Source organism: Phacochoerus africanus, chromosome 3, assembly GCF_016906955.1.
Source record: "Phacochoerus africanus isolate WHEZ1 chromosome 3, ROS_Pafr_v1, whole genome shotgun sequence".
Lineage (NCBI taxonomy): Eukaryota > Metazoa > Chordata > Mammalia > Artiodactyla > Suidae > Phacochoerus > Phacochoerus africanus.
Genome location: NC_062546.1, coordinates 24,217,116 through 24,233,340, shown reverse-complemented (window position 1 = coordinate 24,233,340; position 16,225 = coordinate 24,217,116). Strand labels below are relative to the sequence as shown.

The following is a 16,225-nucleotide window of genomic DNA, read 5'->3' as shown; positions in this document are numbered from 1 at the left end:
TTCTACATGCTGTGGGCAAGGCCAAAACAAACAAAAGTCCTGACTCAACATCTTCCTTATAAACTTGCCAACTTTAACCTGACCCCCTTGCTGTACAGTGGGGAAAAAAAAAAAAAAAACTTGCCAACTTTGGAAAATTATCGGTATCATTTATGTGGCTCAATCTCAAAATCCAACAAAAAAAGCAGAATACTAATGATTTTCAAATAATACCTCACACTAAAGCAGATTCAAGCCTCAAATGAGAATTGATTCCATGTTTCATTCTAAAACTCTTCTAGGGAATTCCCACTGTGGTGCAGTGAGTTAAGATATGGTCTTGTACCTGTGGTGGCACGGGTTTGATCCCCAGCCCAGCGCAGTAGGTTAAGGATCTGGTGTCACTGCAGCTGAGGCACAGATTCAATAACTGGCCCAGGAACTTCCATATGCCGCAAGTGCAAGAAAAACAAACACAAAAAAACCACCACCAAAACATAAAACTCTTATTTGTCTTATAGCTTTATTTATTAAAGAAAATGACATATGGAATTATTTACTACATATAAGGTTAATTCACACTAAGTATCCAAAAGAAATACTGAATAAAATAGCCCAAGTATTAGTTACCTGTAGTCATCGCTCCAAAAATAAGAACCTGGTTACAGTGCCACATACCATGGCTGTTTTAATTAAAACTCAGGTCCAATTACTCATTCTCAAACATTCTGCTGCTTCTTTTTTTAAAGTGTGAATTATCAGGGGAGGGCTGATAATGAAAAAGAGGTTTTTTTTGTTTTTGAACTAGTGCATGAGCTTTATTCAGTAAACCAACATAACTCCTGTGGAATTTCTCAGTGCTCACTAATCTCCTTAACGTCCATTTTGATGAAATTAAAAGAAAAGTTTCTCACAAATAAAATTTCTATATTTCTAAGAGTAAATGTAATGGAAATGCTATAAAATTTGGTTGTGGTGATTTTTGTATATCTATAAATGTAATAAAATTCATTAAGTAAAAAAAAAGTTTAGCTATAACATTAAAAAAACAGCAGTGGTAAGAACTTACACTTTCCATTATAACTGCATAGATAAATATTGTAAGGATAACAAGAAACCAATAAAAGTATTTCTAAGAAGCAGAAAAAAAAAGCATAAACATAAAGGCGGTCCTTTGTAAAGTGATCCAAAAATTGGGACTGAAAAGAAATACTAATTTGAAATATAAGTGGCCGGCAATATGTGTTTTCCAAGCCATTTTAAAAATCGATTTTTTATTTATTTATTTTTTGCCTTTTTTTTTTTAAAGGGCTGCACCTGAGGCATACAGAAGTTCCCAAGCTAAAGGTCGAATCGGAACTACAGCTGCCAGCCTACACCACTGCAGAGCAAAGTGGGATCCGAGCTGCATCTGCGACCTACACCAAATCTCATGGCAACGCCGGATCACTGACCCACTGAGCAAGGCCAGGGATTGAACCTGCATCCTCATGGATACTGGTCCGATTTGTTTCCACTGAGCCATAAGCTCCTAAAAATCAACTTTTAAATATAAGCCTCTTAAACTGGTTCTGTGACATTCCGGAAATTACAAATTATTCGAGATTTAGTTTCATCACTTCTCAAACAAGAATATTAAAAGAGCAAAGTTTCCTGCTGCAAGCTCTAAAAATTCTATCACTCCATGAAAGCAGTTTTTCAATGTCAGATATTATACGGATACTAACTTGAACAAACAAAATCTGCAATTATATCTAAGTATTCTACTTGCAGTACACAAAAGAGAAATACATTGTTTGGCTTTGATAGTTTTCTCTCACACACATACGCAAAAATAAAAGCCACCTTCAAATTTAATCCAGAAAGGTGGTCTGGCAAATAGAAAATGAGACATACAAAACACGAGAAATTTGGGGAGAGAAAGGGGGAAACTTTTCATTTTTGGTCTGCAAGAGTCAGTAAGAAAAATTAATACTAAAAATCACACCAACAGACTCTTTTTCCCTTATTTACTACTTAGCAGTCTACAAGAAGTTCATCAAGAAGGTTCCAATTCATCAAATCAAATTCTCATTCCTTGCTAACTCTAGAATATTGGCTATACGCAAAATTGAGATGCTATTTCAGTTCAACTTCAAAAATCACTTAATCACTAATTGGGGGAAACAGCATGGATAATCTAGATCCCCAAAACTTGAGCGAGAAAGAGATGTTAGCTTGCACTAGGACAATAAAAATGGGAGCTTGATACGGTCCCAAGAGTTAAACATAGGGCTAAAGTGAAATACACACTAAGTCTTCAATCATTTGCAACTGAGAAGAAGGATTTAGTAAAAGTCTGTATGGGTACACATGAAAACATAATACTGAAAATCTGCTCAGATAACTATCTAGAAGAGGGCTGAGGAGTAAACCAAAGTAGAGTATAAGATTTATTCATAAAGCCACCTAAAGAGGAAAAGTTTTTAGATTCTGAAAAACATGAAATAAGAACCTGTCATTCTAAGTACCTGTTTAACAGATGAGTCACTTCAACCTATCATGCTTAAAACTCTTACAAGAGGGTTAGATTCCAGTCATTAAGGTTCCAACTAAAGTCAAAATCTGTAGTCTAAAACATATGTCCCTATACCTCTAAGTAATATTAAAAAACCACACCAATAACAAGCACCTATATTCATAGTTAGTCTAGAATGTGACTGAGGGAAAAACCAGTTACTTACTGACTAATTATCAGGAATTCAGCAGGAGAAATCCATCCATAGAAAACTGACCCCCAAAGGAAGCATCTACTCCTCAAGACACCCAGTCTACCCACCCCCATCCCTCAAATAAACTTGTTTAAAAAAAAAAAAAAGTTTAGTTATTACACATATTTTCATGTTATTTAATAAACTACCTCATTTTGTTTTGTATAAAAACAAACCCTCTATTCAAAATCTCTTACCTGATAAAACAAGAGATGTATTTTCTTAACAAGAAGTAGAGGCCAAGTCAATCCTGTGGGCAACCAATTAAAACCAACTTTTAGACTGCAATAGAGAATAAATGGAGGCAAAAATCAATGCAGGAAACACAAAACACGCACAGGCCACACTGAACTGTATATTATGAAGGCGAGTCTGAAACCACCAGAGTACTTCATTAGGAGGCATTAAAAAAAAAAAAAAAAGTTTCCAAAATCCCACACATTTATTATTTGGTATTGCTTTCAAATTTGATTATCTCTCAAAACATTATATATTTACATACATGAAGAACGTGTCATAAATTAGCCAAGAATGAAAATCAAAACTAAAAGTCATAAAACTCGGTTCCACAGCTGGTAATTGCTTTAATCACTTAAAGATTAAACCAGTCCATTAAATTCCATAACACAAGTCCAACTGAGACCTAGTTCCTCAGGTTCACACCAAATTTTTGACGAAGAAGCACAATAACAGTTCTTGGATAAATTAAGTCATCAATTCAAGGGTGGTCATGGAAATTATTGCAATTATTCTTTCAGTGTATTTTCCTTTGTACCAAAATAGCATCAAACATCAAAAAACATAAATGAAGTGAAAGTTCTGGCTATAAGGGCTAATTCCTAGTTAAAACCACTGGAGTTCAAAATATTAAGGAAAAGTGCTATTTCTTCTAACACCAAAACAGTTCCAAGAAACTCCTTTAAAAAAACAAACAGACAAACTCTAAAGTCTGGCATATTAAGACTACTTCCCACAGCAAAAACAGGTCACTCATCTTTCACTGGAATTTCTCCCAAACAGGTGAAGTTATAGATAATTCACAAGCAAATGATTAGGCACCTATATTCAAAAAAGAAGAAAACTGTCCCTGTTAAGTATTAAGATTATCAATAGAAACCTACAAAGAATGATGACGCTAATATGCGACTATCTTTCAAGATCAAACTACCACCAGTGAGCTTAATATTCATCACCAGAAAGTTTCATGTATCAAAAAGTTTTAGTGTTCCTCCAAACTTGTCTAAAGAACAAGATAAACATCGTCTAGACGACCACTCAAATTACTAAAGAACAGTGAGATTTTGCCACAAAAATCTGTTAACGTTATAAACAATATTCAAAAGCCCAGAGCACTGTGTTAAGCTCATATATGTTGCACCGATTGAACCAAATCAAATCTAAAATTTTAAAACTCTTCATTTAAAAGCTACATATAGTAGCTTATCTATCAATCACAAAAGGAAATGTGAAACAGAAAAAAGCTTGCTTTACATAAAGTTTATGCTCAAAGAGTAAGAGCGTGAATTATTGCAGTATTTATTTCTAAATGTACAGGTTTGACTCTGTGAGCCTCAGAACCAGGGTAATTTTCTAGTTAAGCATTTGTGATAAATAGATGATGCCTACTGGAGATTTTAAATTCAAAAGGTCTGGTTGGGGCCACAACATGTGCGTGCCCCCAAGGTAAGGAAACAGGTTCCTCAGCCTCCTCCCTTCCAGACCCAAGCAGGAACCATATGTTCACCTGGAGAGGAACAAACTCAGGGTCAGCCAGTTAAACCCAAAAGAAACATTGCTACATCTACTCTCAAAAATGTCTACAAGGTTGCCAGAAATTACTGCAACAAAGAGAAAAAAAGGCACACCTGATTTTGGTAAATCCCTAGTTCAAGTATAACATATTCAATTTAAAGTACCAAATCAATCTAGATATAAATTGTTAATTTTTCCTATTTCAGCAAAGGGAAACTCCATCTCACCCCACACCAAAGAAAAGTACACGGCTCAGGCTAGAAGCCAGAACTTCATCACTCTTGCTGTTATACTTCTTCCTTCAAACATAAATTAAGAACTGAAATACTTACTTGTTTTCAACACTTTGTAAAGAGCGTAATAATTTAACAGAGGTAGTACTGTTTTCCAGGAACCTATGCAACCTTGTGTTCTAAATGTCAGCTAGGGTACGAAGGGTATTAAAAATGAAAAATTCACTCCAATCACCTGAACCTATGGTGAATTTTAGAAGGATTAAGACTAGAAACAATTCTAAGCAACAAAATATCTAAAATACATGTTTTACCTATTCATAGAGCATAAGAGAAGTGAGAAAATGGGCTTGATTTCCTATCAAATCCACTGATAGAAACATTTCGGAAGATCTAAAACGAGACGCTTGCTTTAGTGTACTTTTCCACTTTATCTTGGGAATTAATCCACATAGTAGCTTTGCTTCCACTTTACAAATGCCAAATACATGCACAACTGCTAATATGTGCTATAAAAATTTAACATATTATGATGACAAAACAGATTTTATTTACTAGCCATTCCAATCACTTGAAATTTCAGGTTAAAATGTCTCTTTTATCAGGAAGCCAAGGCACAAACCAGAACTTGACCATTTCCACTCTTCATCTGGTAATAAACATCCAAAATTAAGTTTTAACTTTGTTCAATAATCAGTTTTAATTAACAAGAACCAGGGACAGCAGACCTAAGTACTTCAGATTCAAAGCAAACAAAAACCAGCACCCTTCAAATGTTCACCTCAGAGATGAGCAACAGAACCAATCATAATGGGCAAAATGCAACAAGCAGCATAATCACATTACGGTAGGCATTACAGAAACGCAGCTTCAAATTGATTTTGTCCCCATTCCCAAATAGATCACATTTCTTATTCTGGTATCATTCTTTTTTTTGGTTTTGTTTGGTCTTTTTAGGGTCGCACCCTCAGCTTATCTAAATTTCCAGGCAAGGTGTCACATCAAAGCAGCAACCGCCGGCCTACGCCATAGCCACAGCAATACCAGACCTGAGCTACATCCACGACCTACACCATAGCTTGCCACAATGCCAGATCCTTAATCCACTGAGCTAGGCCAGGGATCGAAACTGCATCCTCGTGGATACTAATGGGGTTCTTAAACCGCTAAATCACAACGGGAACTCCAGATTCTGGTATCATTCTTAATAAAACAATTTTTCTGACATTGAGGGAGCTATAAGCTTTTGATACCATATTAGTCAACTTCCCCATTAACCTCCAGTCAATACTCAAAAGGCAGCAAATAAAAAGACATTTCTAAATATTTACTCCTCTTGCCAAAAAGACAATATCAAGTTATTTTGCAGTTCCCCCAATGTCAACAAAAATGTTCATTACCTTATTTCATTTAAACTACAAAGAAACAATGTTTCTTCTAAATTACCAAACCACATTCACTCTCACTACTGGTTTAAAGACATAAAAGCTGGCTTTAAACTTAACGAACTAAACTATACAACCCAAAAGGTGTATGTGTGGTGGTGGTAACATCTGATAAAACTATAAATGAAGTTATTTTTTTTTTGCTTAGTTGATCTAAAACATTTAACAACATTCATTTATTCTACAATTATTAAGCACTTGTGGGCCAGGCACTAGATTACAGAAATGAGATTTCAGAAACAGACAACAGTCCCTGCATTTTAGGAAGGGATATCTAAAGTATCTTTTGTGCAACCATTACTGATACTTTAAAGTTCTTCCTGGAGTTCCTTTCCTGGCGCAGTGGTTAACGAATCCGACTAGGAACCAGCCTTGCTCAGTGGGTTAAGGATCCCGCGTTACTGTGAGCTGTGGTGTAGGTTGCAGAGGCGGCTCGGATCCCGAGTTGCTGTGGCTCTGGCGTAGGCCGTGGCTACAGCTCAGATTCGACCCCTAGCCTGGGAACCTCCATATGCTGCGGGAGCGGCCCTAGAAAAGGCAGAAAGACAAAAAAAAGAAAAAAAAGTTCTTCCTACACCTATAGAAGAAAATATTCATCTAAACTGAAATGATGGAGTGACTATCTACAAAATGGAATAAAAACAGCATGAACACTGTCACTGGATTCTAGCACCTGGTGTTCTACCAGCCCACAAAGTCAAGTTTCACATCTAAAAATTGTACCAACAACCCCAAACTAATTATGCAAAAATTAAGTTATTTGGCATGTCAAAGCAAGTGAAAGAAGCCTGAAGTTTTCTGGTAATAGCACATAACAATATGTTCCAAGTTACTACCACAATGGTTTCTGAAGCTTCACATTTTTTGCCTAACAGATATGGAAATAAGAAAACCTGAAATTATGCATTACAATCCATAAGCAAAATAACCAATATTTAATCAAGCATATAAAAGTAATATAAAATGCATTCCCTGTTTCATAAAAATTTCCAGTAATACTAAGCAAATCCTCAACTTTTATATAACCAAGCCAAACATTTCATTTTCTTCAAAAATTACCATAAAATTATTTTAACGACCTGTAACAGTTCTTCATAACTTTTTAATATTCTTGGAAAATGCCTGAACACAATTTCCTTCCACTAAATCCATAAATCCACCATGCTATCAAAACTACCATATTTCAAAAACAACTACAACCAGTCTTATGTTATATTTCTGCAATAGAAAAATAAAATGAAACGAGAACAGCCTCTATGCCCAGACTTCTAGGATTCTTTTTCAATCGTGAATGCTCTGAAATATATTAAAAATGTAAACTAGATAAGATCCGAGGCAATTCGTGCTTCTGGTACTGCATTTTACAAAAATTATACAATTTAAAACCATTCAAGCAAGCTCTAAGAGAAATAATCATCACAAGTCTCTCCTTCAACAAAACCTTAATCGCAATCACATTTTTCTTCAGTAGGTTATATGGACAAGCATCAACCTAATCTTGAATAATATAAAATGGTTCCTGCCAAGTATCCCAATTTACATTAGATCATCTCTAGGAATGCGGAGCCAAGCAGGGTTTTAGGGTCCAGAAACCTCTCTTTCGGAGCCTGCAATTCTCAGTATACAACTCTCGGCACATTTAATACTGAATAACCCAGAATAACTCACCGGAGCTCCTGAGATTTTTCACTATAACGCACACTCTGGAAGCACCCATAAAGTCCATACATTTAACAATCTGGCAGCTCAATCTCCTGCACTAGTGTCCATCCCGGTCAATAACCTGTAGCTTCTCAAAGCCCCTCCCACCCAGTTCACATGGCTGCAAACAAGCACCTCCAGCCTTCAATAAACTCAACTCACGCTCCATCAAAATCGCCCACTCCCTCCCGAGGGACAAATAAAGGTGGTGCACTAGGCAGCAACTTCCCTACTTCGGGACCAAGGGGCTGACACATCACTACAATCTTCGGAGACTCCCACGATGCCGGGGCTGGTTTCTCAAACTGCGGACACCCCGAAGGTAAGCTCCGCCCCAAAGCTGGGCCTCGGAAGCGTTTCTCGACAAAACCGCTCCACCTTCAGACCAAGAAGGCACCTAGTCCGGACTTCCTTTCCAAACTCGCGGGAGGGCACGTACTACAGCTCCTTCCCCACAAATGTGTTCTAATTGCAGTCCTCTTTTTCTGAGAGGCCGCAAGGGCATCCTTTCCACTTCCGGTGGAGGGAGTGTCCTCAATACGATTATCTCTTCACTTCGGGGCAGTTATAATTTCTGCCCCCATGTTGGGGCATAGAGATTCTGGTTGATTCGGGATGTAGTGTGTTTTCACTGCAGTTCCCGTTGGTTCGCAGGCCGCCAAGCCACCCAGCTCTGGACGCCTCCCTTTCAGTCCACGGGACCGTCCTGGCTAATGCCTCATCCCCTCTTCGGCAAGCAGACCTATACTATCTTTTGTCTTTCCTGCATCCTCTCAGGCCCGAGTGGCGCAAGAGGCGCCCCAGACCCCCCGCAGCCATGCCCCAACCCTTTTGTGTGGGGCGTTCGCTGCGGCGGGCTCCGAGGCCTCCGAAGGCCCCGCCCCGGGCCACCAAGGGGCGGCTCGAGCCCCGCACAGCCCCGCCCGTTCCGGGGCTGCGGGAGTCTTACCGGGGAGAACTGCGCGGCACCCGAACCCAGACCCGAGTTACCCCCCGCGCGAGTGCCTCCGCCCCGCGGTCGACAGCCCCAGCCAGAACGGCTTCCCGGAGCCCAAAGCAGCCACCACCTCCTTCGCCGCTTCACAAGATGGCCGCCGGCCCGCTCAACATCTCCGCGTTCCAGAAAAGGCGGGACAGCGTGGCTGACGTAAAGGGGCGGAGCGACGCAAACGCGCTGAGGTTTTCCAGCGAGTTCCCGGAAGTCGCCAACGTCTGTGGCGAGCGGAGCGTTGAGTTCAGTGCCTGCGACTTAGGCGCACTAGCCCCGCCTTAGGGGAGTGAAGCTTCACGGTGCGATCGCAGTATGTGACTCCAGGTTTTGTGCAGTTGCTTCACTTCTTAGAGCCTCTGCCTGAGGGAAATACTGCCTACCTCGCAGAATTGTTTTGAGGATTAAATGGACCACACAGCGGTATCTAGTTCTATTGATGATGCCCTGACAGATGGACCAAAACCTAATTCTTTTTTTTTTCGCCATCAAAAATTTTCAGTCCTGGAGTTCCCATCGTGGTGCAGCGGAAAACGAATCCGACTAGGAACCATGAGGTTGAGGGTATGATCCCTGGCCTCGCTTAGTAGGTTAAGGATCTGGCATTGCTGTGAGCTGTGGTGTAGGTTGCGGACGCAGCTCAGATCCGATTAGACCCCTAGCCTGGGAACCTCCATATGCCGCGAGTGAGGCCCTATAAAGGCAAAAAGGACAAAAAAAAGACCAAAAAAAAAAATTTCAATCCAGGCGTTCCTGTGGTGGCGCAGCAGAAACAATCGGACCAGGAACCATGAGGTTGAGGGTTTGATCCCTGGACTCGCTCAGTGGGTTAAGGATCCAACGTTGCCATGAGTTGTGGTGTGGGTCGCAGACTCTGCTCGGATCTGGCGTTGCTGTGGCTGTGGTGTAGGCCGGAAGCTACAGCTCCAGTTAGACCCCTAGACTGGGAACCTCCATATCCAGGGAGCTTTACATTTTTTTTACCCAGTCGTCATTAATCCCTCCATAGCTGCACTTCAGTATTATTACTATAACTTACTTTTGGCCTTGCCTACAGCATGCAGGCAGTCTACAGCCAGGGATGGAAACTGCATCACTGCAGTGACCTGAGCCACAGCAGTGACAACACAGAATCCTTAACTGCTAGGCCACCAGGGAACTCCAAATATTATTTTATTATAGAAAAAATTATTCTCCTGTTGCTCTGGTCCTAGCCCCCCAGACACCACTCCCCCTGTCAATACCCCATTTTTTGATTAATGTTACCATAATTGAACTAATCTCTCAAATCAGAAAGTGAGGAGTCAATTTACTTGAAATCAGGGACTAAATTCATAAAACTCCCAACAAATTTGGGAAAGATCTATGTGGCAGAGTAGCCTGGTGCTAGACCAGTATGACTTGAAAAAACCAGGCCATACTTTTAAACAAAATCTATACTTTCTTATATATATTCTTTGCAGCTATAGTATAATGTATTAAAAACAAAACCTGCTAAATACAATATGGTATCCAGGATTGGATCCTGGAGCAGAAAAAGGGCATTAGTTAGAAAACTGGTGGAATCTAAATAAAATCTGAAATTTAGTTAACATTAAGGGCCAGATGTTAATCTCTTGGTTTTGACAATCCCAGTTTTACGGAAGATGTTAAAATTAGAGGAAATTGATGGATATGCAACTCTGTACTATCTTTCTCTAAACCTGAAATTATTCAAAAGTAGAAATTTTATTGAGAAGTTCCCACTGTGGCACAATAGGATTGGCGGTGTTTCTGCAGTGCCAGGATTGTAGGTCACAACTGTGGCTCAGATCTGATCCCTGGCCCAGGAACACCATATGTTGTGGTGCAGCCAAAAAAGAAAAAAATCTATTGAAGCATCTACTGTAGTTCCATCTCTTTCTTCCCTTGTCCATCTATATTCACCCTACTTTAGCCTAGTGGCTTTCAAAATTTTTTTGACACTCACTCACCTGAGAAATACATTTGCAACCTGTGTATACAGTAAAATATATAATCAGGAGTTCCCGTTGTGAAACAGTGAGTCAATGATCTGGCTCCTCTCTGTGGTGTTGCCAGTTTGATCCCCAACCAGCACGGCCCCAGCTGTGGCATAGGTCACAGATGCAGCTCAGATTCGATCCCTGGCCTGAGGAATTTCCATCAGGTGCAGCCAAGAAAGGAAAACAAAACAAAACAAAACAAAACAAAACAAAAAAATATATGATAAGGAAGTTCTTTTGTGGCACAGCAGTTTAAGGACCTGGTATTGTCACTGCAGTGGCTCGGGTTGCTGCTATGGCTCAGGTTTGATCCCTGGCCCAAGAACTTCCACATGCTGAAGGCATGGCCAAAATAAAATAAAATTAAAAAAAATAATAAAATTTTTGAAAGGATAACATTCAAATATATAATCAAAATAAAATACTTAAAATATGTTTCATATACTATAAATTTTTTTCTTTCAATCTTTTTAGTGTTGGTAATTTCCTACCTATGGTTTCAGACCCAACTGGAAAAAAATCTACTCTGGCTGTTTCAGCCCTCTATTTGTTTCTCAGTTTCTCAAACATATCATGATTTTTAATGCCTCATGACTTTTGTTCTTGCCATTCCTTCTCATTTCTCACTCATCCTTAGCACTTTTAAGGGCTAGAAATCATGTTTTGGAGTTACTGTCGTGGCTCAGTGGTTAACGAATCCAACTAGGAACTATGAGGTTGCAGGTTTGATCCCTGGCCTTGCTCAGTGGGTTAAGGATCTGGCGTTGCTGAGCTGTGGTGTAGGTTGCAGACTCGGCTGGGGTCCCACGTTGCTGTGGCTCTGGCGTAGGCCTGTGGCACAGCTCCAATTAGACCCCTAGCCTGGGATCCTCCATTTGCCATGGGAGTGGGCCAAAAAAATGGCAAAAAAAAAAAAAGAAAGAAAGAAATCATGTTTTTGCTTAATTAACACCTCTGCCAGCCTGTGCTATAGCCACAGCAATGCCAGATCTGAGCCTCGTCTGCAACGTACACCACAGGCTGCAGCAACACCAGATCCTTAAGCCATAGAGCAAGGCCAGGGATTGAATCTGCATCCTCATGGATACTAGTCAGGTTTGCTCCCACTGGGCCACAACGTAACTCCAACACCTCTTCAAGAAAGCTTTCCTAGTACACCCAGCATAGTATGTTCTCTCCCTCTTACTTCCTCTTAACAATTTTATTTCTGCCTTAGCACTCATCACAATCTATAATAGCCTTATTTGTTTAATTCTTATTGTCTCTCTACTAGAATGAAAGCTCAATGAGGGTCCTTTTTGGTCCTGTTAATCAGTGTATCCCTAATATTCAGAATAATGTCAGGTATCTGATAGGCACCGAAATAGCTGAATGAAGAGAGAGGCAAGCAGACTCACCTATGGAAATCAAGTGGAGTGGTATTCTGCTCCACAATTCCCCAGTACAGCTTGGAATTCTCCCTGAGCCTCTCATTAAGTCACAGAATAAATAGAGGAAGGTGATTTTATTTCTCAATATGCAAATTAACAACTCTTTTAAAGAAACATAAATTACTAGAATAATAAGTAGAGTCATGTACATATTTCTAACTCTGTTAGGTCAAAGGAAAGGAGGACAAGGACACAAAGGAAACAAGCCTTCTAAGAAACTTGCTGTTCAGTCTACAGACAAAATGAAGAGGTAGCCTTTGGAGCCACAAGAAGATTAAATCATAGTTGATTATACTTGTTTCTGAATGAATCAGTCTCTCTAAGCAGTGGTAAGCAACAAGTCAAATGTCCATGTACAGCGTCAGGGTCCCTGAACAAAGAGTCTTATTCCAGTTCCTCTGGCTCGCCCCAACAAGGATATGGACATGTCCAGCAGCAATATCATAGCATACATCCCTCTTGTTTCAGGATGAAAACATCTACTCACTATAAGACCAGAGAAGGACTCCTGGAAAGAAATGGGGAGTGTTCCCCACCAAGGGAGCTGAAGCTGGAGAGTGTTCATGTGTTTGTCTCGGAGGCAGGCCGATGCTGAAGTCAACAGAACTATATCAATTCTGGTTTGAACATGGAGCACCCACTGGGTGTAACAAAGTGCCTGGCTGTGCATGGGTTGGTGAGGCAGGAGGAGCCAGGCCAACACAAAGTCAAAGGCCCGTTCTTCTAGTGTTGGGTCCACTTGATGCTCTTGAGGTCAATGCCATCCTGCACCATCTCCCAGAGAGGGCTGCCAAAGAGAATAGGTATTTCGATGAGTGAAGGTTTAGGAAGCAGCCCGAACTGGCTCCTAGACCATGAGCCCTGACATGCCTGCATCTGTTCTTGTCTCTCCTCCACCTCCTTGCCCTAAGAGATCCCAATACAAGAAGTCAGCAAATCTTTCTCTGCTATATTTAAGTCCTCGTCAGCTCTAACCTCTCCCCAGCTGCCAATAGGTACCATGTACCCCAGGCTCAAATCCATTGGGGCCAAACCAACAGTGACAGGTGATGTTATAGTCATGAAACTCTCATCCCACTCATGAGAGACTACAGATAGTCTCCCTGAGGGAGCCAAGACCCCAGGGACCTGTGTAAGCAGCAAGGTTCAGGTTCTTTACTAACCTCCAGCACTTGCTTCTCGGTTCTGCCCTCGTTCTCAAGGGATAGAACTTAGGCCTAAATCACAGGTATACAGCACCCTTACCCTTATCCAGTTCCTGCCAGCTTCATCTCCCCTGAGTTGGTCTATACTTCCAATATCCCTGGCTCCAATTCAAAAGGGTACCTTGGATCTTAGACCTGGGTATCCATCTCATACAAGGACTACTACTGGGAAATCGTTAAGCTCTGATCCGCTTCAGCTTGAATGACTTAGATAATGATCCCAAATCAGATATAACTTTAATGTGTTATAACCATGGGATTTTAGTTTGGATTTCTCCAGTTAATTTTCTTATGCCCAATTTCATTCTTTTTTTTCCCCAATTTCATTCTCTTCTTGGTTTATCTCTCTCCTTTACACTATGTATTTCCAGCATGTTGTTCTAGCTCCTTCCTGTTCCTTCTCTTTAAGGAAGGTCATTTATTATTATAGGCTCACAAAATAAAACTCTGGCTGAGGGCTAATGAGACCTGGTTGAATTCAGTTTGTAAAGGGTTAGAAGGAATAAGGTTAATATGCTAAAACTGGAGTTCCCATCATGGCACAGTGGAAATGAATCGGACTAGGAACCATGAGGTTGTGGGTTCAATCCCTGGCCTCACTCAGTGGGTTAAGGATCTGGCGTTGCCATGAGCTGTGGTGTAGGTCGAAGACGCAGCTCAGATCTGGCATTGCTGTGGCTGTGGTATAGGCCAGCAGCTCTAGCTCTGATTAGACCTCTAGGCTGAGAACCTTCATATGCCATGGGTGCGGCGCTAAAAAGACAAAAGACAAGAAAAAAAAAAGATGCTGAAACCACATGGATAAGAAGAATAAGTCTTTCCTGGCAGCCTGATCAGTAGAAATTCCTTCTGAGTATGCCGGAGAGTACCAGAAAGCTAATCCAAGAGGGAATCCTAAGCCTAAGAAAGCTAAGCAAGCTGCAAGTTTAAGCAATACACCTAGACCCTGTGAAGGAAAATCCAGAGCCCAGAATCACATGAGAGAGCTCACAAAGGGAAGCTGGTAGATACCTGAACTTCCTCACTCTCACCAACTAGACCAAGAGAATCTTGAAAGTCAAACTGAACCAGGAAAAAGCTCTGAAAAAATGTAGGGCCCTTAATGTTCCCATGAGGAAGCAGAGTTCTATGGCTACTAGGGAAACCCCTGGTGGCGGCTGGCTGGTAAGGATCTCTTGACCTTTATAAGCATCTTTTTTTTTTTTTTTTTGCTTTTTTAGGGCCACATCCATGGCATATGGAAGTTTCCAGGCTAGGGGTCAAATCAGAGCTACAGCTGCTGGCCACAGCCACAGCAACTTGGGATCTGACCTGCCAGCCTACACCACAGCTTATGGCAATGCCAGATCCCCAACCCGCTGAGCTAGGCCAGGGATCGAACCCGCATCCTCATGGATACTCATTGAATTCATTTCCACTGCACTATGACGAGAACTCCCTTTTCTTTTTCTTTTGTTTTTTTTTTTCTTTGAGACTTGAACAGCACAAGTTATATTCACTGGCCAAAGAATGGAGAAGCAGGAACCTAGTTAGCAAATCAACTTGTTAATTCAATTTGGGCAGAGACACCAAATATATACTACATGCATCCTTACAAAGAAAACTTTGAGTAACGGTTTTTAACCTTTTGAGTATCTGATGAAAACCATTTCCTCCAAAGAAAATGCACAACTGCAAAACACTAAGCATACAATTTCAGGGCTATCATGTACCTCCTGAAGTCCAACGACAGAACCCCAATTAAAAATCACAGGAGGAGTTCCCGTCGTGGCGCAGTGGTTAACGAATCCGACTAGGAACCATGAGGTTGCGGGTTCGGTCCATGCCCTTGCTCAGTGGGTTAACGATCCGGCGTTGCCGTGAGCTGTGGTGTAGGTTGCAGATGCGGCTCGGATCCCGTGCTGCTGTGGCTCTGGCGTAGGCCGGTGGCTACAGCTCCGATTCAACCCCTGGCCTGGGAACCTCCATATGCCGCGGGAGCGGCCCAAGAAATAGCAACAACAACAACAACAGACAAAAAAAAAAAAAAATCACAGGAAAATAGGAGTTCCCATCGTGGCTCAGTGGTTAACGAATCTGGCATACATGAGGACGCAAGTTTGATCCCTAGCCTTGCTCAGCGGATTAGGAACTGACATTGCAGTGAGCTGTGGTGAGGGTCACAGACATGGCTTTGGATCCTGTGTTGCTGTGGCTATGGTGTAGGCCGGCAGCTACAGCTCCAATTTGACCCCTAGCCTGGGAAACTCCATATGCCAAGGGTGGGCCCTAAAATCAAAAAAAAAAAAAAAAAAATCACAGGAAGATAAACAAGCTATAATGGAAACAATAAAAACTATTATAAAATAAAATTTTAAAAAAAATCAGAGGAAGGAGTTCCCACTGTGGCACAATAGGACTGGTGGCACTGGGACACAGGTTAAACCTCAAGGCATGGTGGGTTAAGGATCCAGCGTTGCCACAACTGCAGTGTAGGTCACAACTGTGGCTTGGGTCTGACCCTTGGCCTATGAACTCCACAGGCTGTAGGGTGGCCAGAAAAGAAGCGTTCCCATTGTGGCTCAGTGGGTTAAGAACCTGCTGAGTATCCATGAGGATGCTGGTTCAATTCCTGGCCTCGATCAAGTGGGTTAAGTACCTGGTGTTGCCATAAGCTGTGGTGTATGTTGCAGATGCTGCTTGGATCTAGCATAACTGTGGCTGTGGTGTAGGCTGGTGGCTATGGCTCTGATTCAACCC

General features: G+C 41.2%; 2 protein-coding genes across 15 annotated transcripts in view; both read right to left on the bottom strand.

The window, feature by feature from the left end:
* Positions 1–9,005, bottom strand: part of LOC125122635 (copine-1) — a 41,502-nt gene extending 32,497 nt beyond the window's left edge. For 2 of the 12 annotated variants that reach the window (XR_007133871.1, XM_047771224.1), the window contains exons 1-2: positions 8,810–8,949; positions 2,927–3,011 (exon numbers count right to left, since the gene is read on the bottom strand). The gene's annotated coding sequence lies outside the window, so the exon portion shown is untranslated. Of the gene's footprint in view, positions 1–2,926; positions 3,012–8,809 lie in introns of all 12 variants that reach the window. The other 10 variants (XM_047771219.1, XM_047771210.1, XM_047771213.1 and 7 more) reach the window with 9 other exon arrangements.
* Positions 9,006–12,340: 3,335 nt separating this feature from the next.
* Positions 12,341–16,225, bottom strand: part of NFS1 (NFS1 cysteine desulfurase) — a 29,423-nt gene continuing 25,538 nt past the window's right edge. For all 3 annotated transcript variants that reach the window (XM_047771206.1, XM_047771208.1, XM_047771207.1), the window contains one exon: positions 12,341–13,068. In XM_047771206.1, coding sequence (XP_047627162.1) covers positions 13,005–13,068 — 64 coding nt within the window. In that variant the 3' untranslated portion in view covers positions 12,341–13,004. The remainder of the gene's footprint in view (positions 13,069–16,225) is intronic.